General features: G+C 42.8%; 2 protein-coding genes across 4 annotated transcripts in view; one reads left to right on the top strand and one right to left on the bottom strand.

The window, feature by feature from the left end:
* Positions 1-7,339, bottom strand: part of LOC117359976 (chemokine-like factor) — a 56,484-nt gene extending 49,145 nt beyond the window's left edge. For all 3 annotated transcript variants that reach the window (XM_033943484.1, XM_033943485.1, XM_033943486.1), the window contains exon 1: positions 7,189-7,339. Coding sequence is in view for 1 of the 3 variants with exons in the window: in XM_033943485.1 (XP_033799376.1) it covers positions 7,189-7,239 (51 nt within the window). In the remaining 2 variants the exon portion in view is untranslated. The remainder of the gene's footprint in view (positions 1-7,188) is intronic.
* Positions 7,340-11,181: 3,842 nt separating this feature from the next.
* The window catches only part of TK2 (thymidine kinase 2), a 54,833-nt gene continuing 46,425 nt past the window's right edge, over positions 11,182-19,589 (top strand). Inside the window, exons 1-3 of the mRNA XM_033943400.1 lie at positions 11,182-11,399; positions 13,504-13,541; positions 18,269-18,343. Of these exons, the coding sequence (XP_033799291.1) occupies positions 11,228-11,399; positions 13,504-13,541; positions 18,269-18,343 (285 nt within the window). The 5' untranslated portion in view covers positions 11,182-11,227. The remainder of the gene's footprint in view (positions 11,400-13,503; positions 13,542-18,268; positions 18,344-19,589) is intronic.

Genomic DNA, 19,589 nt, shown 5'->3' with positions numbered 1-19,589 from the left:
CTACATTCATGGTTGATTTCCTCCATCATTGTTGTGTCTGCTTCTTCCGTTTGTGCTGGGGGTCGATAGTAGAGGCCAATTTTTGCGTCTGCTCCGCTCTGTCCTGGAATCTATATCCAGAGGGACTCTAGTTTTTCTTTTCCTTCCGTCTTCCCTTCTCTAATGGACTCAACTCCTTCATGGACATACAGGGCAATACCACCCCCTTTTTGCCCCATTCTATCTCTTCTGTATAGTTTGTATCCCTGAAGTACTGTGTCCCATTCATTTTCTTCATTCCACCAAGTTTCGGTTATTCCAATGATATCTAGTTCTTCTTGTCTTGCTAGTGCTTCTAGTTCCCCCATTTTGTTTGATAAGCTTCTGGCATTCGTGTACATACATTTGAGATCCCTTTGTGTTGTCTTCTTGGACTTTCCAGTCTTTATAACTCTTTTTGTTTCTTTTTGCGTTCTTTCTCTGTCACTTTCAATTTCTGCATGATCTTCCCGTTTATTTGAGCCGTTGTTTGTAGATCCATCTTTGGGATCACCTATTTGTTTCTTTCCTATCTTATATTGTATTTCCCTCCCTCCTTCCCCATTGGCACTGTAAGTCCTATATGTTAAGTCTATGTCACATATATTGTATCCCCAGAATGTTTTAAAACTTTTATTTTTGTTCATAGCTTAGAGTATGATTAAGTGATTAATCAAATTTTAAATAAAACTTGAATCCTTGAAACACTGTGACTCCACAAGGTTTAAATAGAAGTAGAGTACACAACTTTGTGGGTATTTTAAAAAATAAATCTTTATTCATTTTCAATCTTACCTTAAGTGTACAAACATCAAAACAATAAGATTAAATATATCACTTGACACAAGTTTGTGATAGGTTATCATTGATACCTGGGCAATATCACAGTGACTGCAATATTTACTTCAAAAGGCTCTCTCATTTTGTTATGAACTTTAAAATTCCTTTCCCCAAGTGAAATGCAACTTTGAAGAAATGGGGAGGATATTATACGCAGAAGAGCACACGTGATATGCATTTGACAAACAACTTGCGTACAAAAAGGGAGCATGTGAAGTACGCAAAACAACCAATTAGAATTTGGCATCTGTTTGACGGTTGCTGAAGGTGGGGCAGTGGAATTTCCACTGTGTGCACCATGAAAATTTGTAAGATGACTGTGTTGCATTTATATTAGTTATTACATTTTTTAAATGATGCATGAATTAATTCATCCCTCTCCTTCAACAAGTATTTGTTGAGTCCTCAGAGGTCTAGAATTGGTTGAACGCCTCCAGTCTTTTTTGGCATCAGGAAATACTTGGAGTAGAATACCCGACCCCTCTACTATAGAGGAACAGGCTCTATTGTGTTTAGCTAGAGAACGGCTGAGAGCTTTTGGTGGAGGGTCTTCTGGAGGGAGCTGAAAAGAAACTCTTTTGGTGGTTGGTCTGGAGGTCTTCTCAGCAAGTGCAGGGCACAGCTCTGGGCAAATTACTCGAAGCACCCACTCATTGGTCTGTTGTGATAAGAGGCCATCATTGGTGAAAATAGATTGATCTGCCTCTGATGAGAAGACTGCGAGAGTCGGGGGAATTTTGGCTATGCTCTCTAGAAAGGAGTCAAAAGGACAACTGCTGCTTGGATTAAGGGTAGAGATCAATGGAAATTTCTCTGAGGAAAGGGATGTTACCAGTGGTGTGCCTCAAGGTTCTGTTACGTTTGGCGAAGGCACAGGCGGAAGAACAAATGGCTAAAAATGTAAAAAAGGGAGATAAAAATTTTTTCAGATATATTAGTGAAAGGAGGAAGATAAAAAATGGAATTGCTAGGCTAAAAGATGCTGGGAACAAATATGTGGAGAGTGATGAGGAGAAAGCAAATGTGCTAAACAAATACTTCTGTTCTGTGTTCACAGAAGAAAATCCTGGAGAAGGACCGAGATTGTCTGGCAAAGTTACACGAGAAAATGGAGTAGATTCTGCGCCGTTCACGGAGGAGGGTGTTTATGAGCAACTTGAAAAACTGAAGGTGGACAAAACGATGGGACCAGACGGGATCCATCCCAGGATACTAAGGGAGCTCAGAGAGGTTCTGGAGAGTCCTATTAAAGACTTGTTCAACAAATCTCTGGAGACGGGAGTGATTCCTGGGGATTGGAGGAGAGCGGATGTGGTCCCTATTCATAAAAGTGGACATAGGGATGAAGCAGGAAACTACAGACCGGTGAGCCTCACTTCAGTTGTTGGAAAAATAATAGAAGTGTTGCTGAAAGAAAGGATAGTGTACTTCCTTGAATCTAATGGGTTACAGGATCCGAAGCAACATGGCTTTACAAAAGATAAATCGTGCCAAACGAACCTGATTGAATTTTTTGATTGGGTGACCAGAGAGCTGGATCGAGGACATATGCTAGATGTAATTTACTTGGATTTCAGCAAAGCCTTTGATACAGTTCCTCATAGGAGGCTGTTGAACAAACTTGAAGGGCTGAAGTTAGGACCCAAAGTGGTGAACTGGGTCAGAAACTGGCTGTCGGACAGACGCCAGAGGGTGGTGGTTAATGGAAGTCGCTCAAAGGAAGGAAAGGTGACTAGTGGAGTCCCTCAGGGTTCGGTGCCTAGGCCAATCCTGTTCAATATGTATGTGAGTGACATTGCTGAAGGGTTAGAAGGAAAAGTGTGCCTTTTTGCAGATGATACCAAGATTTGTAACAGAGTAGACACCGAAGAGGGAGTGGAAAATATGAAAAAGGATCTGCAAAAGTTAGAGGAATGGTCTAATGCCTGGCAACTAAAATTCAATGCAAAGAAATGAAGAGTAATGCATTTGGGGATTAATAATAGGAAGGAACCGTATATGCTGGGAGGAGAGAAGCTGATATGCACGGACGGGGAGAGGGACCTGGGGGTGATAGTGTCCGAAGATCTAAAGGCGAAAAAACAGTGTGACAAGGCAGTGGCTGCTGCCAGAAGGATGCTGGGCTGTATAAAGAGAGGCGTAGTCAGTAGAAGGAAGAAGGTGTTGATGCCCCTGTACAGGTCATTGGTGAGGCCCCACTTGGAGTATTGTGTTCAGTTTTGGAGACCGTATCTGGCGAAAGACGTAAGAAGACTTGAGGCGGTCCAGAGGAGGGCGACGAAAATGATAGGAGGCTTGCGCCAGAAGACGTATGAGGAGAGACTGGAAGCCCTGAATATGTATACCCTAGAGGAAAGGAGAGACAGGGGAGATATGATTCAGACGTTCAAATACTTGAAGGGTATTAACGTAGAACAAAATCTTTTCCAGAGAAAGGAAAATGGTAAAACCAGAGGACATAATTTGAGGTTGAGGGGTGGTAGATTCAGGGGCAATGTTAGGAAATTCTACTTTACGGAGAGGGTAGTGGATGCCTGGAATGTGCTCCCGAGAGAGGTGGTGGCGAGTAAAACTGTGACTGAGTTTAAAGAAGCGTGGGATGAACACAGAAGATTTAGAATCAGAAAATAATATTAAATATTGAACTAGGCCAGTTACTGGACAGACTTGCACGGTCTGTGTCTGTGTATGGCCCTTTGGTGGAGGATGGGCAGGGGAGGGCTTCAATGGCTGGGAGGGTGTAGATGGGCTGGAGTAAGTCTTAACAGAGATTTTGGCAGTTGGAACCCAAGCACAGTACCGGGTAAAGCTTTGCCCAGAAATAGCTAAGAAGAAAAATTAAAAAAATTAAATTAAATTAAAAAAAAAAAAAAAAAAAAAAAATTTAAATTGAATCAGGTTGGGCAGACTGAATGGACCATTCGGGTCTTTATCTGCCGTCATCTACTATGTTACTATGTTCTTGGGCCTGTTCTTTTTAACATTTTTGTAAATATTGCTGAAGGGTTGTTGGGTAAAATTTGCCTCTTTGTTGATCATACCAAAATCTGCAATAGAGTAAACTAAATCTTAAGCTTATGGACTGCATCATCTCTATAAAAGATGATTCAAAGAAGAGAGACAAAGATGATAAAGGGGATGGAACTCCTCTTGTATGAGGAAACTAAACTAAACTAAATCTTAGGTTTGTATACCGCGCTATCTCCGCAAGCGTAGAGCTCGGCACGGTTTACAGAGTTAGGATGGAAAGGAACTCCAATGAAGGGTTATAGGATAGGAACTAAGAGGGTATGGAGGGGCCAGGGTACCAGAGAGGGGGGAGGTGTTACATTTTAGAAAAGAGCCAAGTTTTCAGGTGTTTGCGGAAAAGTTGGAGGGAGCTTGAATTTCTAAGTGGGGATGTAAGGTTGTTCCAGAGTTCTGTGGTTCTAAAGGGGAGGGATGTTCCTAGTTTTCCTGCACGGGATATACCTTTTGTAGAAGGGAATGATAGTTTTAATTTTTGGGAGGATCTGGTGGAATTAGGGTTTGAGGAATTCCAAAAGAGTGGGATAACGGGAGGAAGGATGCCTTGTAGGATCTTGAAGGCTAAGCAGGCACATTTAAAGAGGATCCTGGAGGGTACAGGAAGCCAGTGAAGCTTGGACAGGAGTGGTGAGACATGGTCGAATTTGCTTTTTGCGAAAATAAGCTTAGCCGCGGCATTCTGAATCTGCTGAAGTCAATGGAAGTTTTTCTTAGTTAGGCGTAAGTAGATGGAGTTGCAATAATCCAATCTGGAGAGGATGATGGATTGTACAAGGACGGCAAAGTGATTTTGATGAAAGCAGGATCTTACTTTCCTCAGCATATGAAGGCTAAAAAAGCATTTTTTTACCAAGGAGTTGAGGTGGTCATTGAAAGAAAGACTAAAATGGTTAGGGCTCTTCAGCTTGGAAAAGACAGCTGAGGGGAGATATGATTGAAGTCTACAAAATCCTGAGTGGGGTAGAACGGGTACAAGTGGATTAATTTTTCACTCCGTCAAAAATTACAAAGACTAGGGGACACTCGATGAAGTTACAGGGAAATACTTTTAAAATCAATAGGAGGAAATTTTTTTTCACTCAGAGAATAGTTAAGCTCTCAAACGCATTGCCTGAGGTTGTGGTAAGAGCGGATAGCGTAGCTGGTTTTATGAAAGGTTTGGACAAATTCCTGGAGGAAAAGTCCATAGTCTGTTATTGAGAAAGACATGGGGGGAAGCCACTGCTTGTCCTGGATCGGTAGCATGGAATATTGCTACTCCTTGGGTTTTGGGCAGGTACTAGTGACCTGGATTGGCCACCGTGAGAATGGGCTACTGGGCTTGATGGGCCATTGATCTGACCAGTAAGGCAATTCTTATGTTCTTATATTTGTGACCTTTGTTGTCTTGTATGAGGTCATCAAAGAGCAAGCATAGAGGACAATGATGAAGGCTGATTTTAACACCTTTAGGTGTTATAATAATATAAACATCTCACTGAGTTGCTGGTGTTGTTCAGAAGGAGTTCCCTGACTCGGTGCACAGATGTTTGGCACCATCAAAAATGGACATCGGGCAGGATTTTCTGCCTAAATCCCGAACCCATGCCGACTTCCTATCCCTTGAGGACTCGGAGGCGAGGCCCGAAGCTCCTGCTCCCTTCCCCAGTGTGCTGCAGCATGTGGTACATGGATGCTCTGTTGCTGGCAATCTGTCACAATCCAAATATGTATTTGACAGATTAGGGGCTAAGTCCATTCATACCGATTTTATGCAAAATTGAGGGGTTTTGAGGCAGAATTTAAGCTTAGAAAAAAAGATAGATAAAAATACAAGAATGCCGCTGCTAGCAAATTCAAGCCAAAAATGACAATAATAAACAATTTTCAAACATAAAAAATAGCAATTTGGGGTTCGGGGAGGTGGGAGACCTGAATTCTATCCTCAGAAGCCCTTAAAAAATGCATTTTTCAGACCACCGCTAAAGCTCCCATAGGAAATAATGGAGGTGTACTCACAGTCACTGAAGTGCCTTGCCTGTCAGCTCTTTTTACTGCAGCTGGATAAAAAGGATTCTCTGCCTCAGAAATATTCCAAAAGGACCAAACTTCAAGATCTTCGGACTGCTAGTCAGACGGAACCCGACCAAAACCTCGGCCCCTTTGGAACCTCTCCGCGCAACCGGGGACAGAAAAGGCAGACTGCATTCTAAAATCCCAAGGGGCTATTTACTCAGGATGCACCCATTTTGCACTTAAACCTCTGACTAGCTCCCAGGGAACGGACCCAGAGCCCTAAAAAGGTGGCACACAGCAGGCTGGTTCCACAGGTTCACCAAAATTTCTCTGTGAAGCTACAGTCCGGCTCTGTGATACTGTTCCTTTCCTCCAGAAGACCACCGCAAAGGGTCTCCTGACATCCGAGCCACCAAAAAAGAACTTTAATTGAAAAAATAAGAAAAAGATGCAGAGCAGATAAGACTTCTGTACGGATTACTTGCATAAATTGAAACTGCAGGGGGCTCTGTCTCTCTTTCAGAAGTAGTAGGAGTACATTGTGAGAAAAGTGTGGATTTCTGCAGTCCCAGATCACAGTAATGGACTGGACACCTTGACTATAGAATCCAAAAGGGACATGCCAGAATGACCCATAATGCTGAAAATTTACCGCCCACTGATGGGCAGCCTAGATGGTTTTCAGAAGATTAATAGTCAGTTTTCATATTGCATTGCAGTTTGTCTTCTTTTGTAAGGGCAAGGAAGCCCATGCACATTTGAGTGCCACTAATGAGAACCAAACTTCCAAGGAAAACTGAAAGCAAAACATTGGTGCCTGATTTGTACTTATATATGAGCATTTAACAAAATTAAAGTGAAATATTTAAAAAGGTTTATTTTTTAAAAGTGCAGAAAAGGGATGTGCTTGCACTTCCAGTTTTATCTGGCCTTATATGGTCCTCCCTTTGGTTTTGGGTTTTGTTAAGGCCAATTAACCACACATATCATTTGTATTATTATCCAGAATTGTTTCACTGTTGCTTTACATCTGCTTTGAGCATCGGCCCCTGGGGAGGTGAAAGGGCATCAGGTCTTTCTCCTTTCAAACTTGCCTTTATTTTATTTAATAAACACAGGATCAATTCAGAGAAGCTCTAGCAAGAGCAAAAAGGAGTTCGAGACCTTTCAATGAGCCCGACACACTAATAAGCAAGACTTAGCACTTCTGATGAACTATGCAATACCTTCGGACATTGTTAATGTTTTCAGGGGGGGCGTGAAGCATTATAAGGTGCTACTAATCATACTCTCAGCAATCCTACCTACCAGTCTTAATATTTTTACAATCCCCGAAGCGCTCTTCAAATAACCGGCCATTGCATTTCTTAAGAACGCGCCAGCAGCGACCGTTGCTAACGACAAAATGCCGACCTCATCAATGACGTCGTAAAAGCACGTGCACTGAAGCCAATGAGCAGCTCCCTTCACCTGCCCCCCCGCGCGTCCTGCAGTTAATGAGTGGGACCCCTTACCTATCCCCGAGCGCACCCAGAGGCCCTTGGGAAGGGTTGCAAAGCAGAAATAGGATTCTCGCGCGCCAAAGGCCATCCGCACAGCTATTCTTCAGCCAAAATAGGGCTAGTTTGTTCAGTAAGTAGAAGATGGTAACGGGATAACGCTCCCTGCAACGAGCAGGTTGCCCCCTAAACCTTTGGGCCCCAGACACATGCCTAGTTTGCCTATGTCTTCATCCAGCTCTGTATGCGTTATGTGTGCCAAATTTCGAAAACATTTTTTTAGGAAACTAAGCGCTCTCCATGTCGGTCCGTGTCCGTGCCGCTTGTAGTTTCTGTCGCCGACAGACCTTGATGAGATTTGAGCGCTGACGGATCCGTCTCAGCATAGGGAGGGAAAAGTGTTAGGATCCGTCAGCGCTAAAAATCTCTTCGAGGTCTGTCAGAGCCAGAGACTAGTGCTGGAGTTTGGAGACTTCTTTTCCATAACGCACGTCCAAAACCTATGTCCCCGCTCTCTTGGCTTCTGCTCTGCCGCTCCAGCATTAGTCTCTGGCTCTGACAGACCTCGAAGAGATTTTTAGCGCTGACGGATCCTAACACTTTTCCCTCCCTATGCTGAGACGGATCCGTCAGCGCTCAAATCTCATCAAGGTCTGTCACCGACAGAAACTACAAGCGCCACGGACACGGACCGACACGGCTTCAGATTTTTAAGCCGTACGGGTTTAGATCCGCGAGGTCCGTCAGGTCCGTGAAGTCCGCGTTTTACCCCTTCCCAGCCATTGTTTTGGTTTTTGCTTTTTGCTGCCGAACACAGAACAAATGAATGAACGTGCTCAATATTACAGCATAGAAAAAATGAAGGCAGATAAAGACAGTATATAGCCTGTGAGAAATTAAATCAGAAATAACAGAATAATTACTCATAAATAAATGATGTTAATTGTTGCAGTACACGGAATTTATTTAACACCACGTGCATATAGCACAGTGGTCTCAAACTCAAACCCTTTGTGGGGCCACATTTTGGATTTGTAGGTACTTGGAGGTCCGCAGAAAAAAGAGTTAATCTCTTATTAAAGAAATGACAATTTTGCATGAGGTAAAACTCTTTATAGTTTATAAATCTTTCCTTTAACAGTTAAAGGAAAGATTTATAAACTATAAAGAGTTTTTACCTTATGCAAAATTGTCATTTCTTTAATAAGACATTAACTATTTATTTCTGCGGCCCTCGTATTTAAAGTTTAATATCTTTCCTTTCTCAAAACTGACACCTTTCAATCACTATATTGAAAATAAAATAATTTTCCCTACCTTTGTTGGCTAGTGACTTTATTTTTCTGTGCCTTCTTGTCCTTTGACTATTTTTCTCTCCGTCTTCACTTTCTGCCTTGCATCCATCTTTCTTCTCATTCAAATTGGTAACCAAACTTCAGGATTGCAACCATCAGTTTGAAAGTCACTCAGAGGTATAGAGTTCTTCAAGAAGAGAGTTGCGCCCTCTAGTGATGAACCAAAGTATATTTTTCAGTCGTTGCAACTTTATTAGTTCTGGTTACGCTCCAAGTTTGATTACAAAAGTAAATAAATAAATAAATGTCTTTACAGTTTTTCAAACACTTGTATGAAAATACTTTGTTTTTTCTTATCTTTACAAATCTTTTCAAATGAACATCGCTCTGTGAGAAAATTGAGAGCAGCTTGATAATTCAGTTTATAACAGGTTCGGGGTCTCTACGTGGCCCCGTTTCGATTCCTTCTTCAGGAGACCCTATTGTATGTAAATTGAAAAACCTTTTCAGTGCTGATAGAATGCTTCAAGTTTGCGATGTGGTAACATCGTCAAAAGAACGCTGTCGGTGCTGTTTAAATTCACAGCACCGACAGCGTTCTTTTGACGATGTTACCACATCGCAAACTTGAAGCATTCTATCAGCATTGAAAAGGTTTTTCAATTTACATACAATAGGGTCTCCTGAAGAAGGAATCGAAACGGGGCCACGTAGAGACCCCGAACCTGTTATAAACTGAATTATCAAGCTGCTCTCAATTTTCTCACAGAGCGATGTTCATTTGAAAAGATTTGTAAAGATAAGAAAAAACAAAGTATTTTCATACAAGTGTTTGAAAGACTGTAAAGACATTTATTTATTTATTTACTTTTGTAATCAAACTTGGAGCGTAACCAGAACTAATAAAGTTGCAACGACTGAAAAATATACTTTGGTTCATCACTAGAGGGCGCAACTCTCTTCTTGAAGAACTCTATACCTCTGAGTGACTTTCAAACGTGATGGTTGCAATCCTGAAGTTTGGTTACCAATTTGAATGAGAAGACAGTTCTTTTATTTGAACTATTTTCTGACTTCCACTAATATTTAACTATTAGTACCCCAGTGACATTATAAAGAAATTGCATCCATCTTTGGCATTAACTTAATATCCAATTTTCCTGCTTTCTTTTCAAAATCTACGTTTCCATGTCTTCCCTTCCCTTCATATCTCTCTCTTCTGTCCCTATTTCCATGGTCTGACATCTCTTTCCTTCATTTCTCTCCCTCCCTTCTTCCTTCCTTTCCCCTGGTCTGGCATCTGTCTCCTTCCTTCCCCTCATGCCCTGACATCTCTCCCTCCCCCTCCATGGTCTCCCTTCCTCCCATGGACTTTGCATCTCTTGTTCCTCTCCTGTCCCTTGTCTTCCTTCACCTTCCTTCCCTCTCTTTCCCCAGTTGGGTGCAACAGCAGCAGCATTTCTCTTCCCCCTTCCTTCCCTCCCCCTCCCTTTCCCTGTGCAGCAGCAGCAGCAGCATTTCCCTTCCCCCTTTCCTGTGCAGCAGAAGCATTTCTCTTCCCCCAATTACACTCTCCAACATGGGGTAGACTTTAGATACAAATTTGAGTTGGAGAGTTTAATTGGTGATACATATTTTCACATTCAGGAGAGGTATTTTGAGTCTTTGATTGAAATCTGGAACCTTAAAAGTCTTGGATTTATTTCTGGTATTTCCAAGCTCCCAGCAGATTTCTGAGATCCTTTTTCCTCTATTTTATATCCATACATTCAGTTTAGACACTTTATTTTCTAAGTAGAAACCATTCATATTGGTAGGGAGAGAGCCTACTGGACAACCAGAGAATTTCTCAAGGTTGGAAGGGGGTCAGGTTGGGAGGCCCACTGAACTACAGTGAATTTTTCAGGTTTGAGGGAGATCGGGAGGGGACGGTCAGGGGTCCACTGGACCACTGGGAAATGTTTAAATGGGGGAGGCTCGGGATGGCTGCTGCCTGTGTTTATTTTCCTGTCAGTCCCTGAGCCAATCAGGGATCAGTCACTTGACAGGAATGTTAGCAGGGACCATGGACAGCTTAGAGCTGTCAGTAGTTTTCAGTGGTTAGGGCAGGGGTATTCCCTGAGCTTTAGAGGGACTTGCCAATGAGCTCCTTTAAATACCAGTGAGCTCATTAGCATTAGGACTTAACTGCAAATAAGAAGTAGGAGAGTCATGTTCTAGTAAGTGCTTGCATGTGGTCCAGGGATGTTTTCAGCCCTACTGGAAAAGCGCTAGAAAGAGTTAATGAAGCAAACGGGTTAGGTTCTGCTTTTCAGTGGGAGAAGCTTTTCAACATGTTCGCTATGACACTAGAAGACGCAGCAACCTTTAGTTGAAACCATGCGATCAGGCCGATTGATCTAGGCATTTTGCATGAGCTGCTTTAGCCCTTGATCACTCCCAACCCACCCCGCGCGTGCACTGTGATAGACATTATAACACACAGGAAGCAGATGGCGCGTGGCGGAAGTGGCCGAGAAAGGGGGAGGGCGAAAGCAGAGCAGAGGATGCGTCATGCTGGTGCTGAAAGGGCTCCGGACGTGGTCCTTTCTTGCTGGTTCTCGGTACCCGGGAAGTGCATGGCCGACACGGGCGCTGGTGCAGTCCGGCCGGAGGAAGAAGCTGTCTAGCGGCGCTCGGGAGCACTACTGCACGACCAGCCGCTTTCCGGACCCACCACCAGCCGGTAGTGTATTTCAGTCCGCTTTAGCTTCAGCTTGAGCTTTGACTTGCGGTACAGGGAGGTGTGTGGGGTCTGCTCAGCATATGGGTGAACTATTCGTGTTTCCCCGAAAATAAGACAGTGTCTTATTAATTTTGGGTCCAAAAAACGCCCTAGGGCTTATTTTCTGGGGTGTCTTATTTTTTTTCAGCCAGACTGGCTCCCTTCATCTCCTCCATCCCATTTCTTCCTCTTTCCTTTCTCCCCCATCCCCATGTGCAACATCTTTCCTCCCCTCCCCTTGTGCAGCATCTTTCTATCCCTCCCATCCCCCTGTGCAGCAGACCCCCACCGACCCTCCCACCTGAAACTGACATCTCTTTGCTCTGAAGCCTCCTAAAGTAGCAGGGGTGGGGGTTGCTGAATCGATGAGTCCAATTTTTTTCAGCAAATCAGGCAGCACTAGTGTTAGGGATGGAGTCGGGGGGAGGGGTGGGAGGCTTCGGTGGTTGATCTCAACTAGGGCTTATTTTTGGGGTAGGGCTTATATTAGGAGCATCTTTAAAAATTATGCTAGGACTTATTTTCAGGGAAACAGGGTATGCCTGTTTTGGCGTTCAGGGAGCCCGAATCTCGGCCCCTGTATTCAGCCAGCCAGTCTGGCACCCATCATGGTAACTCAGGCATCCAGTGGAAACGGATGAAACAGAGCTGCAAGTTCAGAAAATAGTTAAAGGCGAGGTTCTGCCCTCAAAAGTCTGGGCACGTGGCCATAGGAGCCATCTCTGGGGGTGCTTGAGCACCTCTTTCCCCCCAATGTCAAATGAACTCCTTGACTGTGTCCAGAGAGAGGGAATTTCCATTGGGTTTAGCACCCCCAATCATTTTGGAAAGTTGGCTCCTGTGCACTTGGCAGCTGATTTCTCTGGTTGCTGGACCTGTTTGATCTGAGTATCTGTCGGGAAAGCTCTGGCACTGTTGTATGATGTGATATTATTGAGGCTCTGCCAAACTGGTTAACAAGTAAGCCAAAACCTAGGAGTGTATGTGGCCCACTCACAGAAAATCAGATATTCAATCCCTGCCTCGTAATACAGTTTAGTTTTAAATGAAAGAAAACCTGTACATGATGTGTAACATTAATCAGTCAGGCCTTAGAATCTTTTTTTTTTTTTTTTAGGCAAATAGCAGCTGCCAAGCTAAGTCGTTGGAGAAGTTCTGATGATCATGAACCCTTCCCTGACTCTTTCCCTCTCCCTCCTGCCAATGTGACTTCCCTCCCAAACAGCAGCAATACGGCAGGAGGGATGCCCACTCCTTCCTGCCACCAAAGTCCTGCGCTATGCATTCCCTCCAAACATCTCCTCCCCTCCTCCCCGAAAAAAAAGACAGGAAGGATGCCCACTCCCTCCTGCCACCGGAGGTTCCCCCCCCCGAGCCAATCAGGGCCTTAGACTCCTGCCCCTTGTATCATGGTATACAGAGGGAGGAACCTAATGCCCTGATTGGCTCAGATGCATAAGGCCCCGCCCCTTAGGAGGGGTCTTAAGCATCTGAGCCAATCAGGGCTTTAGGCCCCTCTCCATGCATCACTGGAGAGGTGGTAGAGACGGAGACTGTCTGAATTCAAGAAAGCCTAGGATGAGCACATGAGATCTTTTAGAGAGAGGAATAGATAATGGTTACTGCAGATGTTTCTATGTTTCATTTTGGAGAGGCAGCCCTACGAGTGGGATGGGCTGAGCTTCTGTCCTGCTCTAACGTTTTTAAGAAGGGGGGATCACGGGGGACCTCTTTTGGCAGGAGGGAGTGGTCATCCTTTCTGCCCTTTTTTCAGGGGGTAGGGGTAGGGTATGTTTGGGGGAGCGCATGATGGGGGAATGGGCATCCCTCCTGCTAATTTTTTTTCATGGGGGGAGTCTTCCTGGTGCCGTGTTCACAGGGAATGCTTTTTTTTCCTCTAATGGGGCAGATATTTTGTATGTATAATATGCACAGCATCTGTACTCCATTTAAAAAAAAAAAAAGGTTAAGAGAGATAAGCAACTGGTGAGGGGGGATGTTTACAGAGTTGCATATTCTATGTGTAGTTTCCTAGTTCCTCTAACATTTGTATTTTCTGGCACAGGGAAACTACAGAAGAGTGGAGGAGAGACAAAGTCAGTTGTAAGTAAATTAGGCATTAAAAGTTTGAAAAAAGTAGAGTGGAGTCAGTTTCTTTTGTTTACAGTTGGATCAAGAATGCTATCGAGAGATTGGATATGTATATATGTATGTAATGTATGAATGTTGATATGGTTTTTCACTCTCTACAAATGGGGATGGGTGGGTGGGTGAGGATTTTAAGTTCATTTTAAGGATTTTAAAAAAATATCCTAAGCTTTGTGTTAATATTGTTATGAGCAACTTGTTCAAAATTTATATATATTCTCCTGCTTTATGTATGTTGTTATATGAAAAAAAAATAATGTCCTATCTTAAAAAAATATTAAGGGTTCCTTTTACTAACCCGTGTTAGGTGCTAATCAAGCTCAAGGAGAAAAAAATACTTTACCTCACAACAAGCAGAGTAAAAATGGAAAACCGTGGGATGCGCTTAGGCAATCTGCACATGCTAACTGCGTGCTAACAAATATTTCTAATTTTTTGAAGGGGGAGCTCTCCACTAACCAGTTAGCATATGGGTACTTTGTGAACCCTTACAGCCTACAAAATAGGTGGCAATAAGGACTCGTGCAGTAATTTGAAAAAATGGCTTTTCACTGGCTTAGTACTTGGCCATTAATGCAAAAAATAGAAAGTGACATTTTTATGGTTGGCCTTAGCACACAGGAAAGAGCCATGCAAAAGGCCACTTTTTTTTTACCACAGTTTAGTAAAAGGACCTGAATTTAAAAAGAGGCAGATATGTCATTATGATGTGTTGTAATTAAATTAAAAGATAGCAGCTGTAGGCTTTGCAATATTTCAGAAATATATGCAGTAAATTATATTCTCCGTTGCCCCACTAACAATCCTAGAAAGGTACTTAAAGGATCTTTAAGCTACAATTTCATCATTCTCCAGAATTCCTAGAAAGCAGCCATGCTTGGAAGAAAGGCGGTGTTCAAATCCCATGCCATAGGAAGTGATTGGTCCATGTCATGTGGGTGTTTTATTTTACCGATGTCATAGCCAGCATAGCCCAATTGGATCTAGTAAGTTTGAGCAGCCAATGCTGATCTTTAACTTTTCCTTCCAGAGGCTGGAAGTTTGGAGGAATGGCAGGAAGGCTGATCAAAGACATTAAGGAGCTCATTTTCTTTTTTTTTTAAAATTCTTTATTCAGTTTTAACTCTTGAAACAAGTGTACAAAATTCAATCAAATAATTCGTACAAATCACTTGACATTCTAACAATTATGTCAAATGCATATAAAAAAGACCCCTCCCCCACCCATCCCATTCATCAGGAATAAACCCATTAAATCACATAACATACCTCCCCATCCCCACATTAAATATAGTCCAATGTAATAAAAAGGTGTCCAAGATGTCTAATCATTAGAATATGCAATCAATGGCCCCCAAATCTTTTTGAAACTATTATAATTTCCTTGCTGTATAGCAAGCACTCTCTCCATTTTATAAATATGACAAACTGAATTCCACCAAAAGGTATAATTAAGTTTAGTATAGTCCTGGAAATTGGAAGGAGCTCATTTTCAAAAAAAGAAAAATGTCCAAAAAGTGGCACTCGGGGCAGATGTACGTTTTTCTCACCAAACTATTCCAATTTGCTATTTTCAAGACCTGTTTCTAGATAGATTTTTATGCTGTTCATCTTCAGTTCGCCTACTACTACTATTTATTATTTATATAGCGCTGAAAGGCGTACGCAGTGCTGTACATGCCTAAATCTCAAGAGGACATGCTAGAGCCGTGGTGTGAGTGGGACTAGGGTGGACTTTTCTGCCATAATCAAACATTTAAGAAGAAGTGCAGTACGCAATTTGGACATCAGGGGTTAAACCTGTTTTAACTGAATAAGTGCCAAAAAGGTGCCCAAACTGACCAGATGACCATTGAATGGATATAAGCATGACCCCTTCCACACTCCTCCAGTGGTCACTGACCCTCTCTCACCCCCCCAAGATATGAATGAAACGGTGTATACCTGTTAGTATAACAGTTTCAGATATTATGGCCAGACCTGTTAGAGCAGCAAGCAGGTTCCTGGAGTAGCCTGATGGGCAGTATAGTGAACAATAGAAGTGGAGGCTCAGGTCCATATGCCACTCTGACCACTACACTTATGCTGGAATTTGTGAGCCTTCCAAGCCTCATCTTAATTCTACTGTACCTACATAGAGGTGTCACCTCCAAGCATAAGGGCTATTGCTTATTGTGAGCTTCTATACTGCAACTAACTGGGGAGTCAATTCAGAGTGGTTTGTATGAGCTTCTGTAAAGGTGTTACGATACATGGGCTCTATATAGAGTTACAGGGGCTTCTGTAGTGGTGTACTGTTGAGTACATTGGGTTTGGTTGTGTTTTAACCATACATTATTTTCCATTTTCTTTGTATTATACACCGCTCTGCTGGTAATGTGAAGAGTGGTATATAAGATTTTTAATAAACATAAAACATATAATGGGGCTATAGTGAGAAGTGCCCTGGGACTTTTTATGTGAGGTTCACTGCAGTGCCCCCTAGGGTGCTCCCACTGCTCTGCGGGAATGTCTTTGTAGCCAGTCTACCGAATGCTGGCTCCTTCTACATCCTAATGGCTTGTTCTGTGCATTTTTGTTTTGGATGTGTTTTTTTTCCCCAAAAAGGGTCAAAAAGATGGGCGGACTGAGCACAAAACATCCATTTTTGAAAAAATCAAGATAGATGTTTTGCAGTTTAGAAAATGGGCATGTTTGGTACTGGATTTTTGTGTGTTCTGCAAAAACATCTAAACTTGGATTTAGACATCATATAAAAAGGGGGAAAGGGATTGGGATTTGTATTCCGCCTTTTTGTAGTTTTACAACCACACTCAAAGCAGTTTACATACAGGTTCTTCAAGTATTTTCCCTATCTGTCCCGGTAGGCCCACTGTCCAATGTACCTGGGGCAGTGGAGGATTAAGTGACTTTCCCAGGGTCACAAGGAGCAGCGTGGGGTTTGAACCCACAACCTCAGGGTGCTGAGGCTGTGATTTTAACCACTATACCACACTCTTCCTTCACATAATACCCCCCAAAAATTAAATTAACATAGGCTGATTTTTCAGTTTCTCGGTGTTTATGAAATAGAAACATAGAAAGATGACGGCAGATAAGGGCTACAGCCATCAAGTCTGCCCACACCATTTACCCACCCTCTTAAATCTACTGACCCCCTAAAGTATAATTGTAATTATACTGTCACTCTACTGACCCGCTCATTCAAGTCCATACTGCGCAAGACATGGGTCTTGGCTTTATCTTAATGGGCATGCTAATGGACTTAAGGTAGGTTTCTTCTATCCCAGGGGTAGGCAACCTGCAGCTTGCCATCAAATGTTTTGCAGCCCTTGAGACCACGGGAAGCATGCACAAAAAATAGCCCACACAACATCATTAACCAGAGTTTTTATTGTCAGAACAGTGAGACAAGACTTATTTGACAATGTTAGCAACTGCTTAGAAAGACAGTAACGGACCATTCTGGTATTTGTTTATTTAGTCGTCATATTGAGTTTTTGAATTATATGACACCTTTGTTAATTTTCTGTGTGCGGCACACTAGAGATAGTACTGACATTCTTGGTGCCCTCTGTTTATAAAAGTTGCCCGTCCTTTCCTGCCAGTTGCAGAATAATTAGGACTTAGGATGCACATTTTCTTTCTGTTTTGTGATTCTCTTATATTATTTCACTGAGTAACTTCAGTTGGAATGTAGAAGAGGACTGGAAGAGTTCCACATGTACGTGAAATGGGGTGGTGACTGTGATAGTCTACTCTTCAAGGTAATATGTAAAAATAAAACAAAAACATAAACATAAAGGAAAAAATAATACCTTTTTTATTGGACTAACTTACCCCCCTCCCCTTTTTACAAAGCTGTAGTACGGGTTTTAGTGCCGGCTGTGGTGGTAACAGCTTTGAAGCTCATAGAATTCCTATGAACGTTGGAGCTATTACCGCCATGGTCAGTGCTAAACTCCGTGCTACAGTTTTGTAAAAAAAAAAAAAAAGGGGGGGAAGGGTTAATGTAGTTTATAATTAGCTTCCAAAGGTAATACCTTCTTCCTCAGATCAGGAAGGAGGTTATCTACGAAAGCTAATCATAAACTACATTAAGTTAGACCAGGGGTGTCCAACCTGCGGCCCAGTGAAGTATTTTGTGCGGCCTTGGTCGAGGGCGATGCAGTGTTTTCCTCTGCTGCCCCTGGGTGTTTACCATCTTGCCGACTCTCTCCTCTGTCTTGCTGCAGCATTTGCGCGGCCCCAGAAACATTTTTTTCGGCCAATGCGGCCCAGGGAAGCCAAAAGGTTGGACACCCTTGAGTTTGACTAATAAAAAATGTATTATTTTTTCCATTATGTTTGTTTTCTTTCTGCATATTCCTTGAAGAGGGGTTACCTTCAAAAGCTAATCAGCATACAGCAGTAGCTGTTTTATCACGCGCTAAAAATTAGTGCGCACTAAACGCAAATACGTGCGAATACGTCCATTATATCCTATGGACGCATTGGCATTTAGCGCATGCTAAAACGGCTACTGCACCTTATTAATAGGACCTGTAAGTTAGTCCAATAAAAAAGGTATTATTTTTTCCTTTATGTTTTTGTTTTATTTCTATATATTACCTAAGCATGACGGATTGTTTTTACATATTGTTAAACAGAATAGATGATGATGAATACTGTTCTATTTACAGATTTGCATAGAAGGCAACATAGCCAGTGGGAAAACGACATGCCTGGAATATTTTGCTAAAACTACCAACATCGAGGTATCTGGCTTCATATTGTATTTGGGATGTACTGGGTCCTGCCCAGTGACCTGGCTTGCTGACTGTTGGAGACAGGGTGTAGAGCTTAAAAGGACCTTCGGTCTGACCCAGGGGTTCTCAACCCATTTGTCGGGGTACATCCAGCCAGTCAGGTTTTTCAGGATATCGACAATGAGATAAAATGTGCTTGCACTGACTCCATTGTATGCAAATTTATCTTGTGCATATTCATGGTGGGTATCCTGAAAACCTGGCTGGATGTGTCCTGAGGACAGGGGATAGAACGCCTGTCTGTCCTGACATGGCACACCTTTATGTTTTGGTCATAATAGGGTGTGGAAAAGGCAGTAAGTAGCAAAAGATTCCTTTGATGTTAACCAGTTTTGGTGAAACAGGGCGTATGCTGGGAATTTTATTTTTAGTGAAAAATCCTTTTAAATCTGGATGGTAATGTCTCAGATATGGACTAGAATCAGCAACACTTCAACTTAGAGCAGGGGTAGGCAATGTCAGAGGTTTTCAGGATATCCACAATGAATATGTATGAGATGGATTTACATGCACTGCTTCCTTGAGATGCAAATCTATCTCATGCATATTTATTGTGGATATCCTGAAAACCTGACCTGTCTCCAGCTCTCGAGGACAGGAATTGCCTACCCCTGGCCTAGAGCAATGGTTCTCAAACTGTGGGTTAAGATCCCAAAAGAAGTCATATTGTCAGTGGCTGTGATCATAGAAAAAGGGTTACTCCTCTTCTCTCTTGATCTCCACTGTGACCTAGAAACATAGAAACATAGAAAGATGACGGCAGAAAAGGGCTATAGCCCATCAAGTCTGCCCACTCTACTGTCCCACCCCATTAAGTCAGAGTGCTGCTCGACCCACGTAGAGATCCCACGTGGGTGTCCCATTTATTCTTAAAGTCGAGCACGCTGGTGGCCTTGATCACTTGCACCGGTAGTTTGTTCCAGTGATCCACCACCCTTTCTGTAAAGAAATACTTCCTGGTGTCACTACCAAATCTCCCTCCTCTGAGTTTGAGCGGGTGCCCCCTTGTGACTGAAGGTCCCTTAGGAAAGAATATGTCGTTTTCCACCTCGACACGACCTGTGACGTACTTAAATGTCTCAATCATGTCACCCCTCTCCCTGCGCTCCTCTAGAGAGTAGAGCTGCAACTTACCCAGTCTTTCCTCATATGAGAGACCCTTGAGTCCGGAGACCATCCTAGTGGCCATTCGCTG

This window comes from Geotrypetes seraphini, chromosome 4 (genome assembly GCF_902459505.1).
Source record: "Geotrypetes seraphini chromosome 4, aGeoSer1.1, whole genome shotgun sequence".
NCBI classification, from domain to species: Eukaryota; Metazoa; Chordata; class Amphibia; order Gymnophiona; family Dermophiidae; genus Geotrypetes; species Geotrypetes seraphini.
This window is presented reverse-complemented; position numbering and strand designations above follow the sequence as displayed.